General features: G+C 42.1%; 2 protein-coding genes across 12 annotated transcripts in view; one reads left to right on the top strand and one right to left on the bottom strand.

Annotated features, from left to right (window-relative positions):
• NUP153 (nucleoporin 153) overlaps positions 1-10,221 on the top strand; it is a 44,433-nt gene extending 34,212 nt beyond the window's left edge. For 10 of the 11 annotated variants that reach the window (XM_040548135.1, XM_040548137.1, XM_040548139.1 and 7 more), the window contains 5 exons: positions 231-1,076; positions 2,700-3,068; positions 4,743-5,015; positions 6,324-6,483; positions 6,953-10,221. In XM_040548135.1, the coding sequence (XP_040404069.1) occupies positions 231-1,076; positions 2,700-3,068; positions 4,743-5,015; positions 6,324-6,483; positions 6,953-7,037 (1,733 nt within the window). In that variant the 3' untranslated portion in view covers positions 7,038-10,221. The remainder of the gene's footprint in view (positions 1-230; positions 1,077-2,699; positions 3,069-4,742; positions 5,016-6,323; positions 6,484-6,952) is intronic. The other variant, XM_040548144.1, reaches the window with a different exon arrangement.
• Positions 9,813-17,021, bottom strand: FAM8A1 (family with sequence similarity 8 member A1). Its single transcript, XM_040548148.1, has 5 exons — positions 16,530-17,021; positions 13,827-13,947; positions 11,600-11,723; positions 11,240-11,379; positions 9,813-10,921 (listed from the first exon to the last, which is right to left on the bottom strand). Exons 1-5 carry the CDS (start codon positions 16,993-16,995, stop codon positions 10,777-10,779), a joined length of 996 nt encoding a protein of 331 aa, XP_040404082.1. The 5' UTR covers positions 16,996-17,021; the 3' UTR covers positions 9,813-10,776.
• Positions 17,022-18,961: the final 1,940 nt, after the last annotated feature.

Genomic DNA, 18,961 nt, shown 5'->3' with positions numbered 1-18,961 from the left:
CTTTCAAAGGAGTTCGTATACTTTTTAAAGCCAGGTGGTGGACAGAAAACACAATGGTGAAAAGGTTTATGTAGAGAGGAAGCATGGGGTTTTCTTGCTTGTTTTACTGTTTGGTTGGTTGTTTTTTAAACAGTTTTGCCTGGAAAGATCAGGACTAGAATGTAGTTAAAACCTTCATGTACTGCAGATACACCATGGGTTACAAACTTGACATTCACTTATTTCTGCAGGTTTTGGTACTGCTACTGCGTCCACAAATGCTGCCTTGCCATCATTTACATTCGGTGTTCAGCCATCATCATCCTCTGAGTCTTCTCATACATTAGATAGCACAGGAAGTTTTAAATTTGGAGAACAAGGGGGCTTCAAGTTTGGCATTGCCTCGGAATCTGCATCCTCCAACAGTTTGGTTGGGGGATTTAAGTTTCCTAGTACTCCAGGGGACTTCAAATTTGGAGTTTCATCCTCACTCTCTAAATCAGAAGAGAGTAAAAAAGAAGGAAAAAATAACAGTTTTACCTTTGGCCTTCCATCTACAAGTAGTCAGGCTCCTTCAACGTTTCGGTTCGGGGCAGCGAGCCTGGGACAGCAGGAAAAGAAAGAGGAACCAGTATTGGGAGGTTTTGCTTTTGGTACAAGTTCTGCTACTTCCATGGTTGCCAACGAGAATAAAACCGGAGTCAGTGGCTTCACTTTTGGAACTGTTGGAGAAAAGGAGGTTGTATCGGCTTCTTTTGCATTTAAGAAGCCAGATGACAAGAAGGAGGAAGCTCCTTCAACAAAGGGAGGCTTCTCCTTTGGCAGTGCAGAGTCTGTAGCTGCCTCACAGTTTATTTTGGGAAGGACAGAAGAGAAGCAGGATTCTGTCACTTCTGCTGCTCCGTTAGTGTTTGGGAAGAAAGCTGACACTGAAGAGTCAAAGACACAGCCTATCTTTTCAGTTGGGAAGTCCGAGCATACAAAAGAAGAGAGCACAGCAAAACCTATATTCAACTTCAGTTTCGTTAAACCATCAGAGAAGGAACCTGAGCAAGCAAAGCCAGCTTTTTCATTTGGGGTCCAAACCAGTACTTCAGGTAAACAGAATATCTTTTGTCTTCACTTGTCCGCTTATGTCTATCAAGTAAGACCTCTGAAACCATACTAGAAAATATCTGCGGGATTTGATATGTTCATGTACTAGAGCTTTAGAAAAAGTTTAATTCCTATATGCAGCATGTCTTCTGTCCTGGTTATTGATACGTACACAATTAGTAGCAATCCCTTTTTTGATCTCAATGAGTTTTGACATTAGGTTTAGACAAAAAATTGCGACACCTTAAGGAACCTGTCCTGCATCTTATACAAGCACAGAAGTTGTAGTGTCTCAATGGTAGCAGTACAGTTGGTGGTAAAATCTTTAGTATGGTGAAATAGAGGCCTCACACTTTTCAGAGAAAAAAAGAGATGAGAGAGAGCATCTTATTCCCACATACTTGCAACTATGCTACAGAGCGTACTGCTGTTACTCTACTGCTACAAAGGTCCAAAAATCACTTAACAGTTATTACACAGTTTTGTATTCCTTTAATTTGTTGAAAGACTGCAGTAGAGGATTGAAGTTTTTATTGATGATCACTGTGTGGAAAAATTCTGATAAGTCATACAAATGACATTTAACTAAGAACCATGTTTTAGAGTACAGAATTCAGTATTAATTCCAGAAGTGGTAAGGGGAAGGACATTAGCTAGTAATCCTGAACAAAAGCAGTGTATAGAGCTATACTGATTTTAATTGCAGTATTCTTATAGTTGATCTGTTACTGAACAGATATGTTTTGGGGAGATATGGTGGCCAGGGAGGTGTGTGTGTTTGTTTGCTTCCCCTTCTAGTTAAAGTTCTGGGGTTTGGTTTAGTCAGGAAAATTTGATGAGGTACTTTGTGTAAAAGGAAATGTTAACCAGCATTTTTCAACATGGTGTAGTCCCTTAAAAGTGTCATAGATGAAAAGGGGCCATAAATGCTGGGGGAAAAAGTTAGTGGGAAGCTGAGAGCAGGATCACATTCAGTAGTGAGAGAGCAGCAGCCTAGGGAAAGCTGATGAATGACTTTAACAGATAGTTCTATTTTAAGTGTAAAACAACACTAAGTACTTTATAATGGTGGTCTTAACAGAGGGTTCCTCTCCATGGCTCCTAAAAGGCACGTCTTGAAGGCATTCAAGTGCAGTGAACTTAAGCTGTAAGAGCTGGGCTGGTAAGCTTGGCCTGATTTGAAGCTGTAGGCACAGGGCTATAATTTCTGAACAGGCTACAAAAGAAACTGTACCACTGTGCTTTTCAGTGCTCCATTTAGCAAAGCCATCAAATTGTTGCAGGCAATTGTTGTTGTTCTTCTAAGAGCACCTGAAAGATATTTTTGTTTGAAGAGTTCAGAGGTACTGGTTAATAGTGGTTCAGGTAATTACAGCCAACTCTTGGTGTTTGTGACCAATAAAGCCTCGAGACTGCAGCGGTGTCCTTGTTCGTCACAATTCTTCCACTCCTTGAATTGTGGATGGCAGCAATCAGCATATTAAATCTGGATCTGACGGAATCACCAGTACCCGGAGAGTAACTGAGGTGTCATTCAGGATTGCTCTTTGTATAGTGATTGAAACAGAGTGTGCTGTGCTTCCTTTGGCATTTTGCAGTGGCTCATGTTGTGTTCTTCCTCTCAGATCAAGGAGCAGCAAAACCATCCTTCAGCTTTTTGAGCTCTGGTTCCTCCAGCACAGCCATACCCACCACTTCAGCCAACAGCAGCAGTGTGTTTGGCAGCGTCACCTCTTCCTCAAACCCTATGCCGGTCCCTGCACCCTTTGTGTTTGGACAAGCCAGCAACACTGTGAGCAGCTCCACATTTGGCAATTCTGCAGAATTTACAACATCTCAGTCGTTTGGCTTCTCCCAAGAAAACAAACCAGCAACCACATCTTCCAGCACTGGTGTAGCCGTTGCTCCCTTTGTCTTCGGTTCAGGAGCCAGCAGTAGCAATGCAGCAAATCCTGGATTTACCTTTGGAGCCACAACCACATCAAGTTCTACAGGTACATTTAAAAAGATGCTTTTCTCATTTTTGCCGTTAGATAGCGGACCAAGGGAAAACGTTAACACTTGGGACTCAGATTTTCACAGATGGTCTGGGAAATACAGGTTAGAAACGAACTGGTATTGTTTTGTGCGATGGACAGCCCCTTACTGGCTTTTAATTTATTTGGGTACTTTTCCCCATGAGAATGATAGTTTCCCTCTTCTCACTATCGGTCCAGTGTTTAAGGTTAGAAGTCTATTAATTACAGCTTCCCTAATTTTTCTTTCCCATACCTAAAACTGTTAAGTGTTGTAAATAACATCAAGATTTGCCATGTCCATCCTTTACAAGTACGTATAAACATAGTATCTGTACACGCAATTGCTACTTCCTAAGGAGTGGCTTCTAATGAGCATAATAGCAAGTGTTTCAGGTGTCTGCCAAGTCAGGGCAGACAGAAATGAGAAGTTTTTCTTCATGTTCTAAATGCATTACTCCCACTGAAGTGCAGCGTGAATTTAGCAGTGTAACACTGGGCTAAAGCTGCTAAATAATGGGTATTCCTGCTAGCTAGCTTAGCAGTCTTTGGAGGTAGATGTAGTATCTTCCTTACAGGTTCAATTCTATTTTGATCTGATGGCTTAATCTTGTCATTCATGGAAATTAAATGTACATTCTTTTTTGTGTATCACATTCAGAGAGAGAGCAATCCTAAATTACAGCCATAAGCAGATAAACTGAACCTGCAGATTAAGCCATCTTTCAAAAATCTTCACAAAAGATTTTTTTTGTTGTTGTTGTTCCAAGGCAGAAGCCTTCAAGTCTGTATGAACTGCTAACATTTATGTTTTTCTTCTTGGAAAGAAAAACAGCCAGCCATTCCAAGTTATGGCACAGTAGATGGTATTTTCTGTTGCACGACGGCTGCTTAAATTACATTCTGATTAGTAGTGCTGTTTAAAATGTCCCTTTTTGCTTAGCAGATGTGCTGTATGTTCAAAATCACTGTTCAGTCATGTATTTTTGTTTCATTATTTTTGCTGGCCTTGAAGAACCAAAACAGCTAATTGAATGAGCTTGTTATCTGTTATAGGAAGGGACAGAATTACTCTACTAAACTGAGTTTTTGATTATAGTTAGATTCCTGAAAGCACAATTTGGCCTCCAGAATTGATAATCGTAAACACTTGGACAAGGAAGGGGTGCAGTTGCTGACAAGAATGAAAATACAGCTCCTAATAGACCAAGAGCTGTATTTTGAACCTTTATATATATATATATTATATGCTAATTTATGTATTTTAATGTTCTATGTATGTATATTCTTTATAAGTGATATGAACAGCTCTTAGTAAATATAAATTAACATGTACTGTTTCTAGAACATGAACGGCTAAGACAGTAATTTGAGCCTAGACAGCCAGTGTGTTTGAGATGAATATTGTCCGACTCTTGTTAACATGCACCTTTTCTTGTAAGTAACATGAAAAGCAGCAAGTCCAGATTCGACTGAGGTAGTATTTGTTGTTTTACATACTTGGCTGTAAACATTAAGATCTATTGCAAATATTTGAAGTATTCGTTTACCAGACTTGGAAAATGTGATGCTTAGAGTCATTCTGCAACAAAAACAAACAAACAAACAAAAAAAAGCCCTGCGTATACTGAAATTTCTCTTCTGTTCCCTGAGGGTTGTCCTCTTCGTTTGTGTTTGGCTCTGGGTCTCCAGCACCTGCTGCTGGCCCGGCATTTGGTGCCAGTCAGCCACCAGCATTTGGCCAGAGCCAGGGGTCCAGCCAGCCAAACACTCCGAGTTTTGGATCGCTGTCGACAACATTGTTTTCAGCGGGCTCTCAGCCTGCTCCTCCTGCCTTCGGCTCTGTGACGAGCAGTACTCAGCCCCCTGTGTTCGGACAGCAAGCGAGCCAACAGCCAGGTTTTGGCTCTGGTACCTCCAGCGCTGGTGAGTGCTGACCATTCTCTAACTTTTTTTGGTCTTGGAGTCGTTTGTTTGTTTGTTTGTTTCCATGAAGTGCACCTTAACTGTGGAGTAAGAAGACTTCTGCCTTCTGTGTGTGCTTAGCTGTAAGAATTAGCCTCCGTAAAAATAACGGCACAGGGCTGAGTAATTTGCGTCTCACTCCTGACCGTTGAAGATGTGCTGTAGGTGTGCCAGCTTCACCGTAAGTCCCACAAGAGATTGAGCAAATGCAGAGGTTGCAACCCCACCACTAATTATTGGCTTTTACTTTCTTGACAAAAAATAGCGATTAATGTGAAGCATTGAAACATGGAGTGTTTGCTGATCAGGTTGTACAAACCAGAATTGCAGAAGCACTGCAAACAGGTTATTTTTGGATTTGCTACGGAGAAGTTCTTATTTTTTTGGCTTTGTTAACAGGCTTTGGTGACTTATTTGGATCGGGGGCTTTCTTGTGTGAGATGTGTTGCCAGAATTAGTCTTCAGCATGTGTGGGTTTAGGCTTTATTTAAAGTTCTTTTTACTAATGAAATATGAAGTATGTGTTTGGGGGAATTATCCTTATAATTTAAGTGTAAGAAAGTGTTGTTCCACACTAGGAATTATTAAAAATCAAAATAAAATAATAAAACCACCGCCACACTGCCAGAATATACATATTTGATAGCATAACATCAGGCACAGAAAGGGAAAAAGCCTCGTTCCTCTCAGAAGTTTTATAAAATATCCTCCATTACAAGTAACCTACATTTGTACTGATCGGTAATAAGTTGGCACAATGTGTTACTGTAATTATTTTGTTAATTAAGTAAGAGTTTGAAGATAAAAATCCCCATGTTTTGTCTGTGTTACTTTGATAGGAATTTTTTCTCTTTTTTAAGATTAAGTGCTGTGTCTCCCAGATTCACAACATTAACACAACAGTTTGTTTAAATAACAAATCTACGTGGTTCAATACTGTAACTTAAGGCTTCATTAATAAACTGCAGTGTACACAGGTATAAACCTAATGGCGGTGCAGAAATTAGCAAGCAATTCATTAGCTGCATCCTAGCAATGTTAGTTAAGAATCCTTTTATGATTCTCTACTGAAGTGAATGACTTTTTCTAAGCATTGTTCCCGTTGTAATCTAGCATTTCTGGTAAACCTCCTTCCCACCCCAAATTTTGTCGTCTTGAGCGAGCTTTAAGAAACATTTGTTAGATATAATGGGAGGAACACGAGGATGGAAAGGATGAACTCAAATTACAACTTTCTTGTTCTCTTCTGCTTCCACCCTGCCTTCCCAGGTCCTGTATTCCAGTTCGGAAGTAACACTTCTAATTTCAATTTTCCAAATAACCCGGGAGTATTTACTTTTGGTGCAAATCCTACTGCACCAACAGCATCGGCACAGCCTTCTGGCTCTTCGGGATTTTCATTCAGCCAGCCTCCAGCATTTACAGTGGGGTAAGAGACCATATCAGAATTTCACTTGAGCTTTGGGTAATATCGGTGGACTGACTGTGTGCAGCCTCTACTGCTGTTAAATCGTGAGGTATTCAGATGAACCTTGGGATTTGGTCTAAATTTGGGATCCTTCCTTGATGCATTAGCGTGACTGGCTAACTAAGCGACGGTAGTTGTAAAGGAGACTAGTTCTCAGAAATATCACGCATCAACATATGTGCAATTTTCTTGTTCTTGAAAAATAAAGTCCATATTTAGCCATTATGCTGCTACTTACCTGCTGAATAAGAGAGATTTAATTACTTTTGGTTTCTGGAACTCTCCTCCTGTTCATCATACGCTGTTTGTTGCCAGCTGCTAACTAGAGAGCCAGAGGATAGAACAGTTGTTCTGGAATATCTACTCAGTGCTGCTACTGAATTTTCAGCTACACTGTCCTAAACTCTGAACTACTAATTTCTTTTGATAGGACTAATGGAAAAAATATTTTCTCTGCCTCTGGATCTTCGGTTTCTGGTCGGAAGATAAAGACTGCAGTTAGACGTAGAAAATAATCGCCTGATACGTAAAGCAACTTTCAAAGCAGCTGCTGCCCTGCATTGTTCAATTGTTGGGATCATACCTCATGCTGGGATAGCTGAAGTCAGATCTGCTTAAAGGAGTGTAAAACTCTGCTGCCCCTTCCTACCCTCCCTCATTTAGTTCTTTTGTAACGAGTAGAGTTGGCAACAGAGCCCTTCTCAAGCGAAACTATTTTAGAATCCGGCAAGTTATCTCTTTCACGGACTCGGCATGGTCCGGCTATAGACATGAGTATAGCCTGCACAGCGAATGGCTTGTACAATACCTCTTCATCTGCACCACTATGTGCGCTCATCCACGTTTACTGACGCCTCAAAATTGTAATTATACCAGTGAGGGATTCTGTATAGAGTAGAGAATGTTTTAATGAATGATTTCTATGCTGAGTTTGTGCTGGTGTATGTGTGAAGTGAGTGAGTTTGGGTGTATTGTGCACTAAAATTTTCTGATAGAGAAAGTATGAATTAAGAATGATCCATGCTAAGGACTTGTTAGATCTGTAGTTCTCCATTTAATAACTATATATGCTATTTCTATATTTTCATTCTTACAGCCCTTTATCACATCTCACCTTTGTTATTTTATTATTGAAACGTGTAAATAAATTTTGTTTCTCTATGTACTTTTTTGGCATAACAAATCTGTGAAATTGAAATTTTAATTTTGTGTGTTACAGCCATTTTTGTTTAGTATTGTCTCAGATTTTATGTAAATCCCATTATTCAAAGTTGCCTAAATCCATTTAGAAAATCTTTAAAATTGGGAATTCTTAAAGTAAGTTTATTGGCTTTTCTGATCCATTTTTGTTTGGACCAAAAACCAGTATTGTACAAAGTATTAAGTATATATTTTTATATTTACTGAAATGGACTGTGGTGACTTTGGATAATAAGGAAAAGTTTAATATTAAAGCCATGTTTATTACAGTATAATTAACATGTTAAACCATGGGATAAATGCCATCAATAAAAACTATAAAATATTGACTGGCAGTTTTAACTCCCAGTGAAGGCATCTGCAGACAACGCACGCAGCCTGAGTTGAGTGGTGGTACACACTTTCTGCAACCTCTGCTCTTTAACAGGGACCTTGGCACTCATCTTAAACTGTCTTTAAGTAAAGAAAGAATTTTATGGTAGACTTGCATAAAGCCCCAGGTCTGACAGCTGTCTAGCTACAATGATTGCAGATAACTTTTACAGTTTCTCACAACCACACAAACAAAAAAGTGATCTTAGAAATATTCACCAGCACTCTAATTGAAAAAGATGAAGCATACCTAATTGTAAATGGATAACGTTTTCTGCACACGTATAGGAGTGAGAAAAGCTTCTTAGAGAACATTCTAGTGAAGGGAGAGAGAATGCTCGTGTTTGTTTGAGGACTACAGCTGAACTTTCAGTAAGCCACAGCACACTGTTTGTGGTTGAGATCCTATCATTTGCTGCAGCCAGAACTGAAAGCTCCCCTTCCCTCTTGTGGCATGAAGGGAGAAAGGCCTTAGAATAGTTGCATAAGCTTTAAGCATCTTCCCCTAATGCTGCTTTGTATTTCTACAGCTGCCAGTGTTATGAAATAAGGTACTTTTCTAACCCTGCACTAGACTTGACAGGAAGACGAACTTTAACCTTTGCTTTTCGGAGTCTTACAGAATGCAGGGAACTCAAATCAGTTTTTCTATGCATAGAAGATGTTTAGCAACTGGAATTTAAAACCATACCTATAAGCTACTATTCAGGTGGTCACACCTTACCCCTGAAACTGTGGAAGAATTGTATGCAATTAGGTATTTCCTTATATCTAAATCTGAGACGTGCCACAGTTTTCTGTAGCACTTTTACCTACCACATACTCAGCCTACCACTAGAAAAAAGGGGTCTTTTCAAGGGAACATACGCACGAGTCAAACTAAACGTTGAAGAAAAGTTGAAGTTTACAACAGTACAGTGTATACATCTTTCCCTGGGCAAGTCTGGTGTTTTTCTTTGAAGGTTTTCTTTACCTGCTATGGAAGGGGGTAGTATTTTCTAACAGAGTAAGGAGATACTGTCCCTTAAACCTGAAGCATTAGCAATAACCTGTACCCAACTGTTTTGCTCCCCATGCCCATCTTAAAGCCCCGTTTCTAGGTCACCACTACAGGAAGTAGACTAAAACTTCCTTTTGCATTCATACTGAGAGTGTAAGTAGGCAACACACACCTTAAAATCAGCTTTAGTCAGTTCTGACAGCTGTAGCTTGTCAGGTTGATAGCTAGCTGTAGCTGTTCCTCAACTTTTGATGTTAACACTCAAGTAAACAGTGCAATTCTTTGAAAGAACAGTGAAACAATCTCTCTTGGGTTCCATTTCAGCTGCACGCACTTTGAGGGGTCAATTAAGCAGCAACACTGGTCCCTACAATAGCATGGGAAATGAAGATAGATGAAAAAAAAGGTTACCTTAATAAACAAAAGAACACCATTTGTTAACTCAGAAAGAGTAACGTTAATATTCTGCATTTTTTTAGTTTATTTCACCTGAAGAGATAGAAACAAGAACCCATAAAAATAATCCTACCACCACCTCCAAGACTGAAGGTAGGGTTAGAGCCAAGAGGAAGAACAGCCTCAGGGAGGAACACACAAAAACTGGGCACTGGAAGAATTCCAAACTCTTATTAAAATAGGAATAAAACGTCAACATTGTGGTATATTGTCCTTTCCAAGATACTAAATGACATAAGAACAAATTACCAGAGCTATGTAATCATGCAAAATATTAGGTTTTTTTATTCAGTAGTTGTTATTCTGAACATACAAACAATTAGCCAGAATATAAAGTGAACATAACCAGTATTTGTACTTCTGTGGATTTATACCCATGACACGCATTTCAGTTATTATTTTCTGCATGCTCCTGAAACTCATTCAATTGTTTTGCTTGGTATTATTATATGCAAGAAATAGACGAGTGCTTTCATTCCAGCCAGAAGCAGATGATGTGTACTGTTCACAGCTCCAGAATTACATACATGCCAAGTCACTAACACTGCAGTGTAACATAGCCTTCCCGAAGAAAAAGCAGCTGCTGTTTCACCTCTTCATTAGCTTTGACACATGAAATAATGACAACGCTTACGATCATCATGCAAAAAAACTTGTCACATCAATGTTCAGTTAAAATACTTTAAGAGGTGAGGAAATGTGCTCTGTGAAGTAATAAACACTGCACATCTGGCAATTTAATTAACATGATTTGCCTTACTGTCTAATACTGCAGTTTCCTTCCCCTCAGACAGTTTGTGATACTACTCAGTCAACTGCTGGAAAACATTTTCTAGTTACCTGCCAACACCCAAAACTGTAGGAACATTTTTTTTGAGGTGGAGTATTTCTCCCTATCTGCTTTCCCTAGACTGACAAGCAGAACAGCACCTAGCTGCAGTTAACAGTACAGCCGCTTACTTCCCTGTCAATCTAAGGTTAATACTTCAGATTTACTGCGTATCGTATCTCTCAAACTTCTTTGGCATTTGTGAAAACTCCAATACTGTGAAGGTAGCTGCTGGCACCATACTGGAGCAACCCATTTCCTTTATCTTCTGAATCATTCTGCTTTAGTTTGGGCAAAAGATTCCGATGGTCATCTCAATTTCAGTTTTGGGGTAGGTCTTTGTTTCTTTTGGGGGTGGTGCTCAAAAAACAGTCTGGAAATCCATCATCTTTTGGCATCATCTGATTCCATTTCTTCTTACCACAATAGTTCCTGCTACAATATCATAGGCTGTTCTGTTGTGCTGAAAAAACAGCAGTGTAATGAATGCAGGAAAAAAGGAAGCAATAGAAAAATTCTTGATCAAAGCTCTTATTGTAGACCTGAAATGAAAATAAAACATTTGTTGCCTTATTTTGACTTTTCTGCTTAGAGTAGTAGTTAGCCAGCCTTCAGGTTAGTGCCTCAGTTTTTGTATAGCATTAAAAAAAAAAAAAAACAAACCCCAGAATTTAGAAGAGATTGTTTTACCACCTAACTTGGAGTTAGGTGCTAAAAAACAATTCTCAGATTTTGTAATTTAAAAATTACTCAGTCTAGTTACTGCAAAAGCCAATAATAAAGAAAATGGGCATTTCCTTCTTAAATCACGTGCTTTCCGTAACATTAACCTGAAAGCAGCGTATGCTAAGCGCACTTACGTTGTCATGCTGACATTTGAGGAAGGAATGACTAGCACACGGCTGGGAGCAACGAGTACAGATGTGTCACACGTCACAACTCGCAGTCCAAGCAAGAATTTCCCTGGGGTAGCTCCTCCTGCTCCCCAAATACAGATTATCTGCAAAAGAACAGTTAGTTCGATTCCACACAGCACAGTGCTGTTAATTGGTTTAGCAAACTTGGTCTTCATCACAACTACATGAAAGTTACACGGCTTCATGTAACCCAAAATAAAGAGGATTTACTTCATCGGCCAATGATAATATAATTTTATTTTTTTACCTTATTCAAGAACTGACAACTATTAATTACAGAAGATAATATTTGTGAGTAATTACCTCATAGAAGCAGACTAGTAACCTGTAGATGAGAGCTACTACCATCATTTTCTGCAAGTCTTCCATGGATGTATCTTCATCTATTTCTTCTATTATGTAATGCATAGCAAATTTAGAGATGTCCCTGTTCAAAATAAGACAACTTTAGTGAAAAACACAACAAAAAACTGAACTTATTTGACCCTGCTCCCAGTACTGGTGTTTAATATTAGAATTCACTCCTTTAGTCCTGGTATTAAAAAGCTCCTCATCTTCCTTGATACAAGGCAAGCCATTAAAATTATACCAGGTTTCCTCCCAAGTTGCTGCTGAGTTTGTTTCATCTTTTTTTTAAGAAAAAAAAAGTCATTCTTTGTTACCACTTTTGCAATACGGTGTGCTATGTAGCGAGCTGCAGAACTGTTCTGAAAATTCTCACACTTCTTGAGAGGTACACAAGGGATTCTGCAATCATCTAACTGCACAAATGGAATGGATGCAAGTGACTTCATTACAGGGAGGAAAAAAAAGGGCACTCATAAATGCCTGGGAGAATTTGCAAGTCACCCTAGGAAAGCAAGGCAGCCTTACCTCCCTTTGCGTGACCAGGATTGATTTGTCATTCTCCAGTCTCTACAGCTTTCACCATGCTCTCCTAGATGCAGGCACACTGACTGAGGTACAACTGGAAGGTTTCAACTTAAGCAATTGCAACCTTCAGCTATTTGCCCTAACAAAGCTAAGCAAAACATCCATTTGGAGTCAACTGTGTATTTTCACAACCCTACAGAGTTAACGTTATCACCCAGTAGTGGTACGGACAACGCTTGCGATGCAGACTTAGACAAGGACTTGTCACCTACTGCTGCTGATCATCTAGGTGAGAATTACCCCTTACACAGAGAAGTGCAGTCCCATGCAAAACAATCTGTATCTGCACTACTTGCTCTCCTCTTTAGTCAGGATCAAAAAAGACGAGGGATTGAGAAAATGATAGTATGTCACAACCTGCATTTCCCCGCCTTTTTTTTTTCTTCTTTGCCAGTGAGGATGTACTTTTTCCTGACAACTCCCCAGCCTGACCTCCAGCAAACATCTCACTAAGAGGGAGGGAAAAAAGAAGAAAATTTTCCTGATGTTACTTACAAGCAACCTCCTTACTCTTGCTAAAGTAGTAATATTGAACATATTATAAATTAATTCAGCAAGTAAGAGATGCCTTCTCTTTCCATCACCTCCACTACTTTGCAGAAGCAGTACACACAGTTCTCCAACTTCCCAGGACTTCATTCTGCATCATTTCAGCCTACTAAAACCAAACCAGAAATACAAGCTGTCAGGTAGGAGTTGGAGATTCTGCTTTTGGAATAGCACTGAGAGGTTGGCATTTTATTTGCGTGTTTATTTGAACAATAAACACTAATAACTTACACTGACATATTGATTGCTTGGGATTTAACCCTCTTCCACACACCTTTCAAGCATCAGTTTAACCTAGGTGAAAGATGTTTTCCGCACATTATCAGTTTACATTCCCTCAACATTGAGGAGACTCTTAGCAGAAAACTTGGATCCAGAAATGTAATTGTACTTGTACTCCAAGCTCTGATCCCCTAACCAGACCCAAATATTTGATTTACACCAACCAAAGTGGAGGAATGAAGGGAGCTATGTGATAAGAAATCTACTTTTAAAGAAGCAGATAGTCTTTGAAGTAAACAATTGTTTCTGAGCTTAAACACGAAGACTTTCAGCCTAGCATGTAGTTGATGCACATGATGCTTAATCATTTATTTATTTTTTATTAAAGAAATCCAACTCATGTGTAGTAACAACTACAGCACGGTAACATGCCTAGCAACTTTGCTGCATTTGAAAAATAGATACATATTTGACTTGCATGATCTAAAATAATGTTTAGAAGTGTTTAAAAGAACATTTTTCAGCAATAGTTTTTCTTTGACATTTTTAAAGGGCTTTTTTTAATATCTTGCTCATTCCCTCAAAAACCAAGACTACGAGTCTAATCTATCCTTAGTAAGGAGCTTGTGAACCTATGAAAATAAACTAGCACAAATTCTCTTCCCCCCCCCCCCGCCCCATCTGACCCCAAATCAGACGGTATTTAAGAAGTTAACCTAGCGGTGCTTTTTCCTCAGCTTTCGCCCGTAGCAAAGTGCCAACCATACCACAACACCTCGAAGAGCTTAAGGCTGTGTGTAACAAACCTTTAAGTTGTTCTACTTACTTTATCCCACTGAGGTGCATAATACTTAAAACAATGGTCGCCTTGATAAAGAACAGAATAAAGAAGTCCACCATCTCTGCTATGAACCTGTGGGCCAGTGAAGGGATAATGAACTCCCGACCTGTAAGAGAAACAGTTAACGTGACCCAGGTTGGACTGCTCTAAATGAAGAGTTTACTGCCTGTTGGCTGAATCTCACTATACCAAGATCTTCATCTTGGCTCACATTAAGAAAATCTTCTACAAAATCTATCAATCAGAAACTATCTGAATTATTTGGCTTACGAGAGCCTTCTGAAATTAAATCAAGCTCTTTCAGAGCTCAGAGTCCCCTTATAACGAGGATTACCAGCAAAATCCCACCCCTCTAAAGAGCTGAAGCACACTGAAGATGTATCAATTTTTGCATTCTTTTGTTTAAAAGAGCCTCACATAAAACCAATTCCACTAAATCTGTGAGTTCAGATCTAAGAAAGATTCATATAACCCCTTAGCAAGCCTTCAGCCTGTACCAGATAGCAGCCCTCAAAGAAAAACGCAGCCTGTTTTGTCTCATGTCGGACCCAGGAACAGGAGCCAATTAGAGTATTAGTCACACCTGACCATAAACATTCCTACAGACTGCTTATTAGAACAAAACACAGCAGCTGCCCTACGATCAGCCAGAAAACGTAACCCATTCCTCGGTATAATTGGCCAAGGGCAGGCTGAGGCAAAATAAGCATTCACAGTTACAAGCTTTTGCTGCTAACACCACCTCAGAAGGCTAAAGCAAAGGAAACAAGGTTTATCTTCACAAGTTTCCAAAGAGAAATGTTGCACTCATTAAATAATTAAAAAATAACTTCATCTGCACCCATCCACCACTCGGTATCTCCCAAATTCTGGTAACCATTCTCTGGTAACTCTGCATTGATGCTGTCGAATAGTAATTTACTCACGTAAACAATGCTAAAATAGATCCACTTCTCATTGTCAAAGCACGCCCGGGTTGTCAACTCAGTTCTAACCAGGGATTCTTCAACGCAGTCTGCTCAGTGCCAGAGCGAGCACGTAGCAGCAGACAGCACAGGGCAATCCAGGTGGGTAAAGCTGATGTCAGCGGCACGCTTTCACTTGAAGGTACCAGACTCAACAGCTGAATAGGGAGGAAGCTGAGTGTTTGGGGCATGGAAGGAAGTACTCAAACCCTGTCAAACTCCATTATGCTGAGAAACCTCGGCAGCCCTCGACTCTGGCATACGTGCACCACAGCAACCTTGTATTAAGCGAGTCATTAAAGGAGGGGGTTACACTAGTCAAGCAGATAGTGTGACACGGCAGCCGAGGCTCGAGCACACTTTTTGTTCTGCTGTTCCCAGTGTAAGAGCAGTAATCTCCTACAGTAAGGCAGGGAGGGGCAAGGGGACAAAGCGTATTAAATCGTGATTACCGTCCAAACAAAGCTTGCTGCTGCCCAGAGTGCAATTAATGCTGGTGTTCTGACACTCATCTGTGGGCAGACGGAGCTGGAAAAGGCAGTCATCAGCTCCACTTTTTGACAGCCCCGTTTAAGATCTGCAACATTATCAGAAGCTGTCACGTATTTCAGCTTACGTAAGGACGCTGGGCTGTCACCTACAGGGGCACCATGATGGAAACGTGTCCAGTCCTGCCAAGCCTGCTGCGGGGACAATAATCTGCAGCAGAAAAGGAGATGTAATCACTTCAGCTGTTCCAGATACATCATCCGTTTGCAATCTGGAGCCAGGGCACCAGCACAACAGCCTGTGTAACTGTACGGTTATTGCTGTATCACACAGAGACTTCTCTTAGGAAGTCCGGGTGTTGCAACCGTATTTAGCATTCACAATAGCTCTGCTCAGCAGCATAAAGCACTCTTCGTGCCCCAAAACGCGTTTAGCATACAGAATTCGTTGCTGAAGAACAACGTAAAATAGCAAGAACTGTTTCAGGCTAGACTTTGTCCATATCAATGTCCTCTTCAACGACTGGCAACATCTGTTCACAAGCAATCTATAACTCCAGATCAGAGTACCATTAAATACTACTTTGTGTTACACCCTTGTTTAAATAAAAAACAAGCTTAAAAGCTAGACTCCCTTCCCTTTAAAAGGGAGGAAATGCAAATGAAAGTGCTCTTCTCTCCTGTCCAGGCAACGAGCTTATAAAAAACGCTGCAGCTCAGTAATGCTGCACTTTGCCCTGCAGAGAGGCGATCTGCCTTTTCTCCAAAGCCCTTCAGCAGTCATTACTTGATGGTTTTTCACCATTACTCAAGGTAATACTAAACATCCCTGGAATGTCACTGGATGCTCCTCCGCTTGCGAGGAAACACCTGCGTGCTCTGCAGCTCCTCTGCGATGTGATCAGAGCGGGTTTGTTTTACTCTTGAACAAACGCAAACAGAAGCAGTGCGACACGCGCTCTTCAGATATTTACAGCTGCAACAGACTGCTGGCCATCGCAGGCCAGGCTGCTAGCCTGTTGAGCGTACGCATGTATTTAATGACATTGAAGCAGAGAAGTAAAAAAGTCGTATTTGAGCACAAAGACCCCGCTAAAACAAACAGGTAACGTTAGTTAAGCCCTCATCACTCAAGCAGGCTGCTTGAAAAGCCAGCTGCTTCGCACACAGCTACAGAGACCCCCCGGCCTCCTTCCCGAGGACACGAAGGGGAGCCCCCCGGCCCCCTCACTCACCTGCAGGTCGCCCCGCCGGCTCCCTGGGGGCCGTGCCGGTGCCGGGGGCAGCCCGGGGCGGAGGGCCGGGCCTGCCGCCCGCTGCCTGCGGCCAGGCGGGGGCGGCGGGGGCCAGGAGGTAGAAGGGGCTGTAGTAGGCGGCGGCGGCGGCCCCCGGGGCGGCGGGGGCAGGGGGCTGCGGGGCGGCGGTGCCCGCGGCGGAGGCGGCGAGGAGCGCGGGCAGCCCGCTCTGCCAGCTGAGGTAGCCGCAGTACGAGTCCCACAGCCACTGGTGCACCCGCCGCGCGTACTCCGCCGCGCTCAGCGCCTTCGCCTCTGCGGCCGCTGCCGGAGGGGAATGAGGAGGAGGAGGAGGAGAGGGGGGCGGCTCCGTGGGGCTCCCCCCGGCGCTGCCGCTCCTCTCCCAGCCGGCCGGCGGGCACCCATCGCGGGCAGCGCGTCCCCGGCCGCCGCCTGCCTCCGCCATCTTGTCCGCCCCCTCCGGCACTGAGCGCCCCGCCCGGCGCGCAGGCGCCAAGGCACCGCCGCGCCCGTCCCGCCCCGAGAGGGAGGTGCGGCGGGCGGCCAGGTCAACCCGCCGGGCGGGGCAGGAAGGCGATCGTCCCCTGTACTGTGCTCTGGTGGGGCCGCACCTCGAGTGCTGTGTTCAGTTTTGGGCCCCTCACTACAAGAAGGACATCGAGGCCATGGAGCGTGTCCAGAGAAGGGCTACGAAGCTGGTGAAGGGCCTGGAGCACAAGTCCTATGAGGAGCGGCTGAGGGAACTGGGGTTGTTTAGTCTGGGGAAGAGGAGGCTCAGGGGAGACCTTACTGCTCTCTACAGCTACCTGAAAGGGAGGTGTGGGGAGCTGGGGGTCGGCCTCTTCTCGCAGATAACTAGTGACAGGACTAGAGGGAATGGCCTCAAGTTGCACCAGAGGAGGTTCAGGTTGGAAATGAGGAGACATTTCTTCTCAGAAAGAGCAGTCAGGCATTGGAAGGGGTTGCCCAGGGAGGTGGTGGAGTCACTGCCCCTGGGGGTGTTCAAGGAAAGGTTGGACCTGGTGCTTAGGGACATGGTTTAGTGGGTGATATTGGTAGTAGGGTGATGGTTGCACCAGATGATCTTGGACATCTTTTCCAACCTTAATGATTCTGTGATTCTCTGATAGTGGTACATGCTGTAGTCACGGAGAGTTTCACATTTTTAACACTGCACATGGGACACCTGACAAGAAAAAATCAAAAAACACCCTCTCTCAGACTATATCCCCATGCATCCCCAACTCATTTAAGAGCTGAAGTAGTTTCTGTGGTGTAAGCCTCTGGTATAGGCAAGCTGAGGTGAATTGACAAAGTGCTTGGCAAATAGCCTGTACCACCTTAATTAATTGAAATCGTATGTTCTGGCACACATTTTGTAGATAGGGTTCTTATGGCATGTGTTTTGTAACATAAACCTGGGCAAAATCAATATGGGTAGCCAATCTGGGAAATACAGCGAGTTTTAGCATGACTAGGGAGAACAATGCAGAATGAGAGTAAGGAAGGAAGAAATAGAAGGAAGATAGAGGTGTACAAAAGAAAACCATGCACTGTGGTAGCTTAGAGGTGACCATTTGATGAAAGACAAGGGCAAGGAGTGTGGATTTGTGAAAAAAAGAATACCTCCAAGAGTCCCACAATCACGTGTAAGAAACCCCAGAATACATTATCTTAACATGGCTATTAACTGCTGATGAAAATCTAGCTTGGAAAAAATAGAGGTAGCATAGCAGAGCTTCCTCCTTTATAACATTTCACCTTGTCCTTCATCAGCTATAGTGATGAATGAAAATGAAAAAGCTATAGTGATGAAAATAATTTCACTGTTTTTAAATTGGGTTTTCACCATAAACCCATCAAGATGAAAGTGTCAGGCCAGATCAGATCTGTAGATACAATTACAAGGTTTCACAGGTTTCACATAATGTTGCCAGTCACATGTAAATTTTAGGGTAATCCCATACCATTTAGGTAATCCCATAACCAGTTGGGATTCGCTGTATAGTTACGCTGGGTATTCAAGGTGAAACTGAATCACTGATGAGAGGGAGAAGGAGAGGAAAAGGTAGAGGAGACAAACAATGCAGTATTTCTTCATTCCCATTTTTTTTCAGTCAGTAGCGTTTAGTTCTTCTGCCTCAAAAAAAAAAAACAAAAACACAAATTCAGAAATTCTATATAATGCAGGTGTTCAAATTATTCTGTTCTATGCTGCATATGATAAAGAGGTGCTGTAACAACAAGGCGTGCAGGTGGTGGGGAGCTCACTGCCTTTCTGAGCACGAAAAGTCTTGTTTCGCAGCTATGCGATTGCCACACGTGATGGGAGTACGCACGACCTTCTGTATCACTCTGTTCTCCCTACTTTAGTGTGCCTTCTCTTGTGAGCAGAGTCAGAAAGGGGAATG

The sequence above is a fragment of the Cygnus olor genome, chromosome 2, assembly GCF_009769625.2.
Source record: "Cygnus olor isolate bCygOlo1 chromosome 2, bCygOlo1.pri.v2, whole genome shotgun sequence".
Lineage (NCBI taxonomy): Eukaryota > Metazoa > Chordata > Aves > Anseriformes > Anatidae > Cygnus > Cygnus olor.
This window is presented reverse-complemented; position numbering and strand designations above follow the sequence as displayed.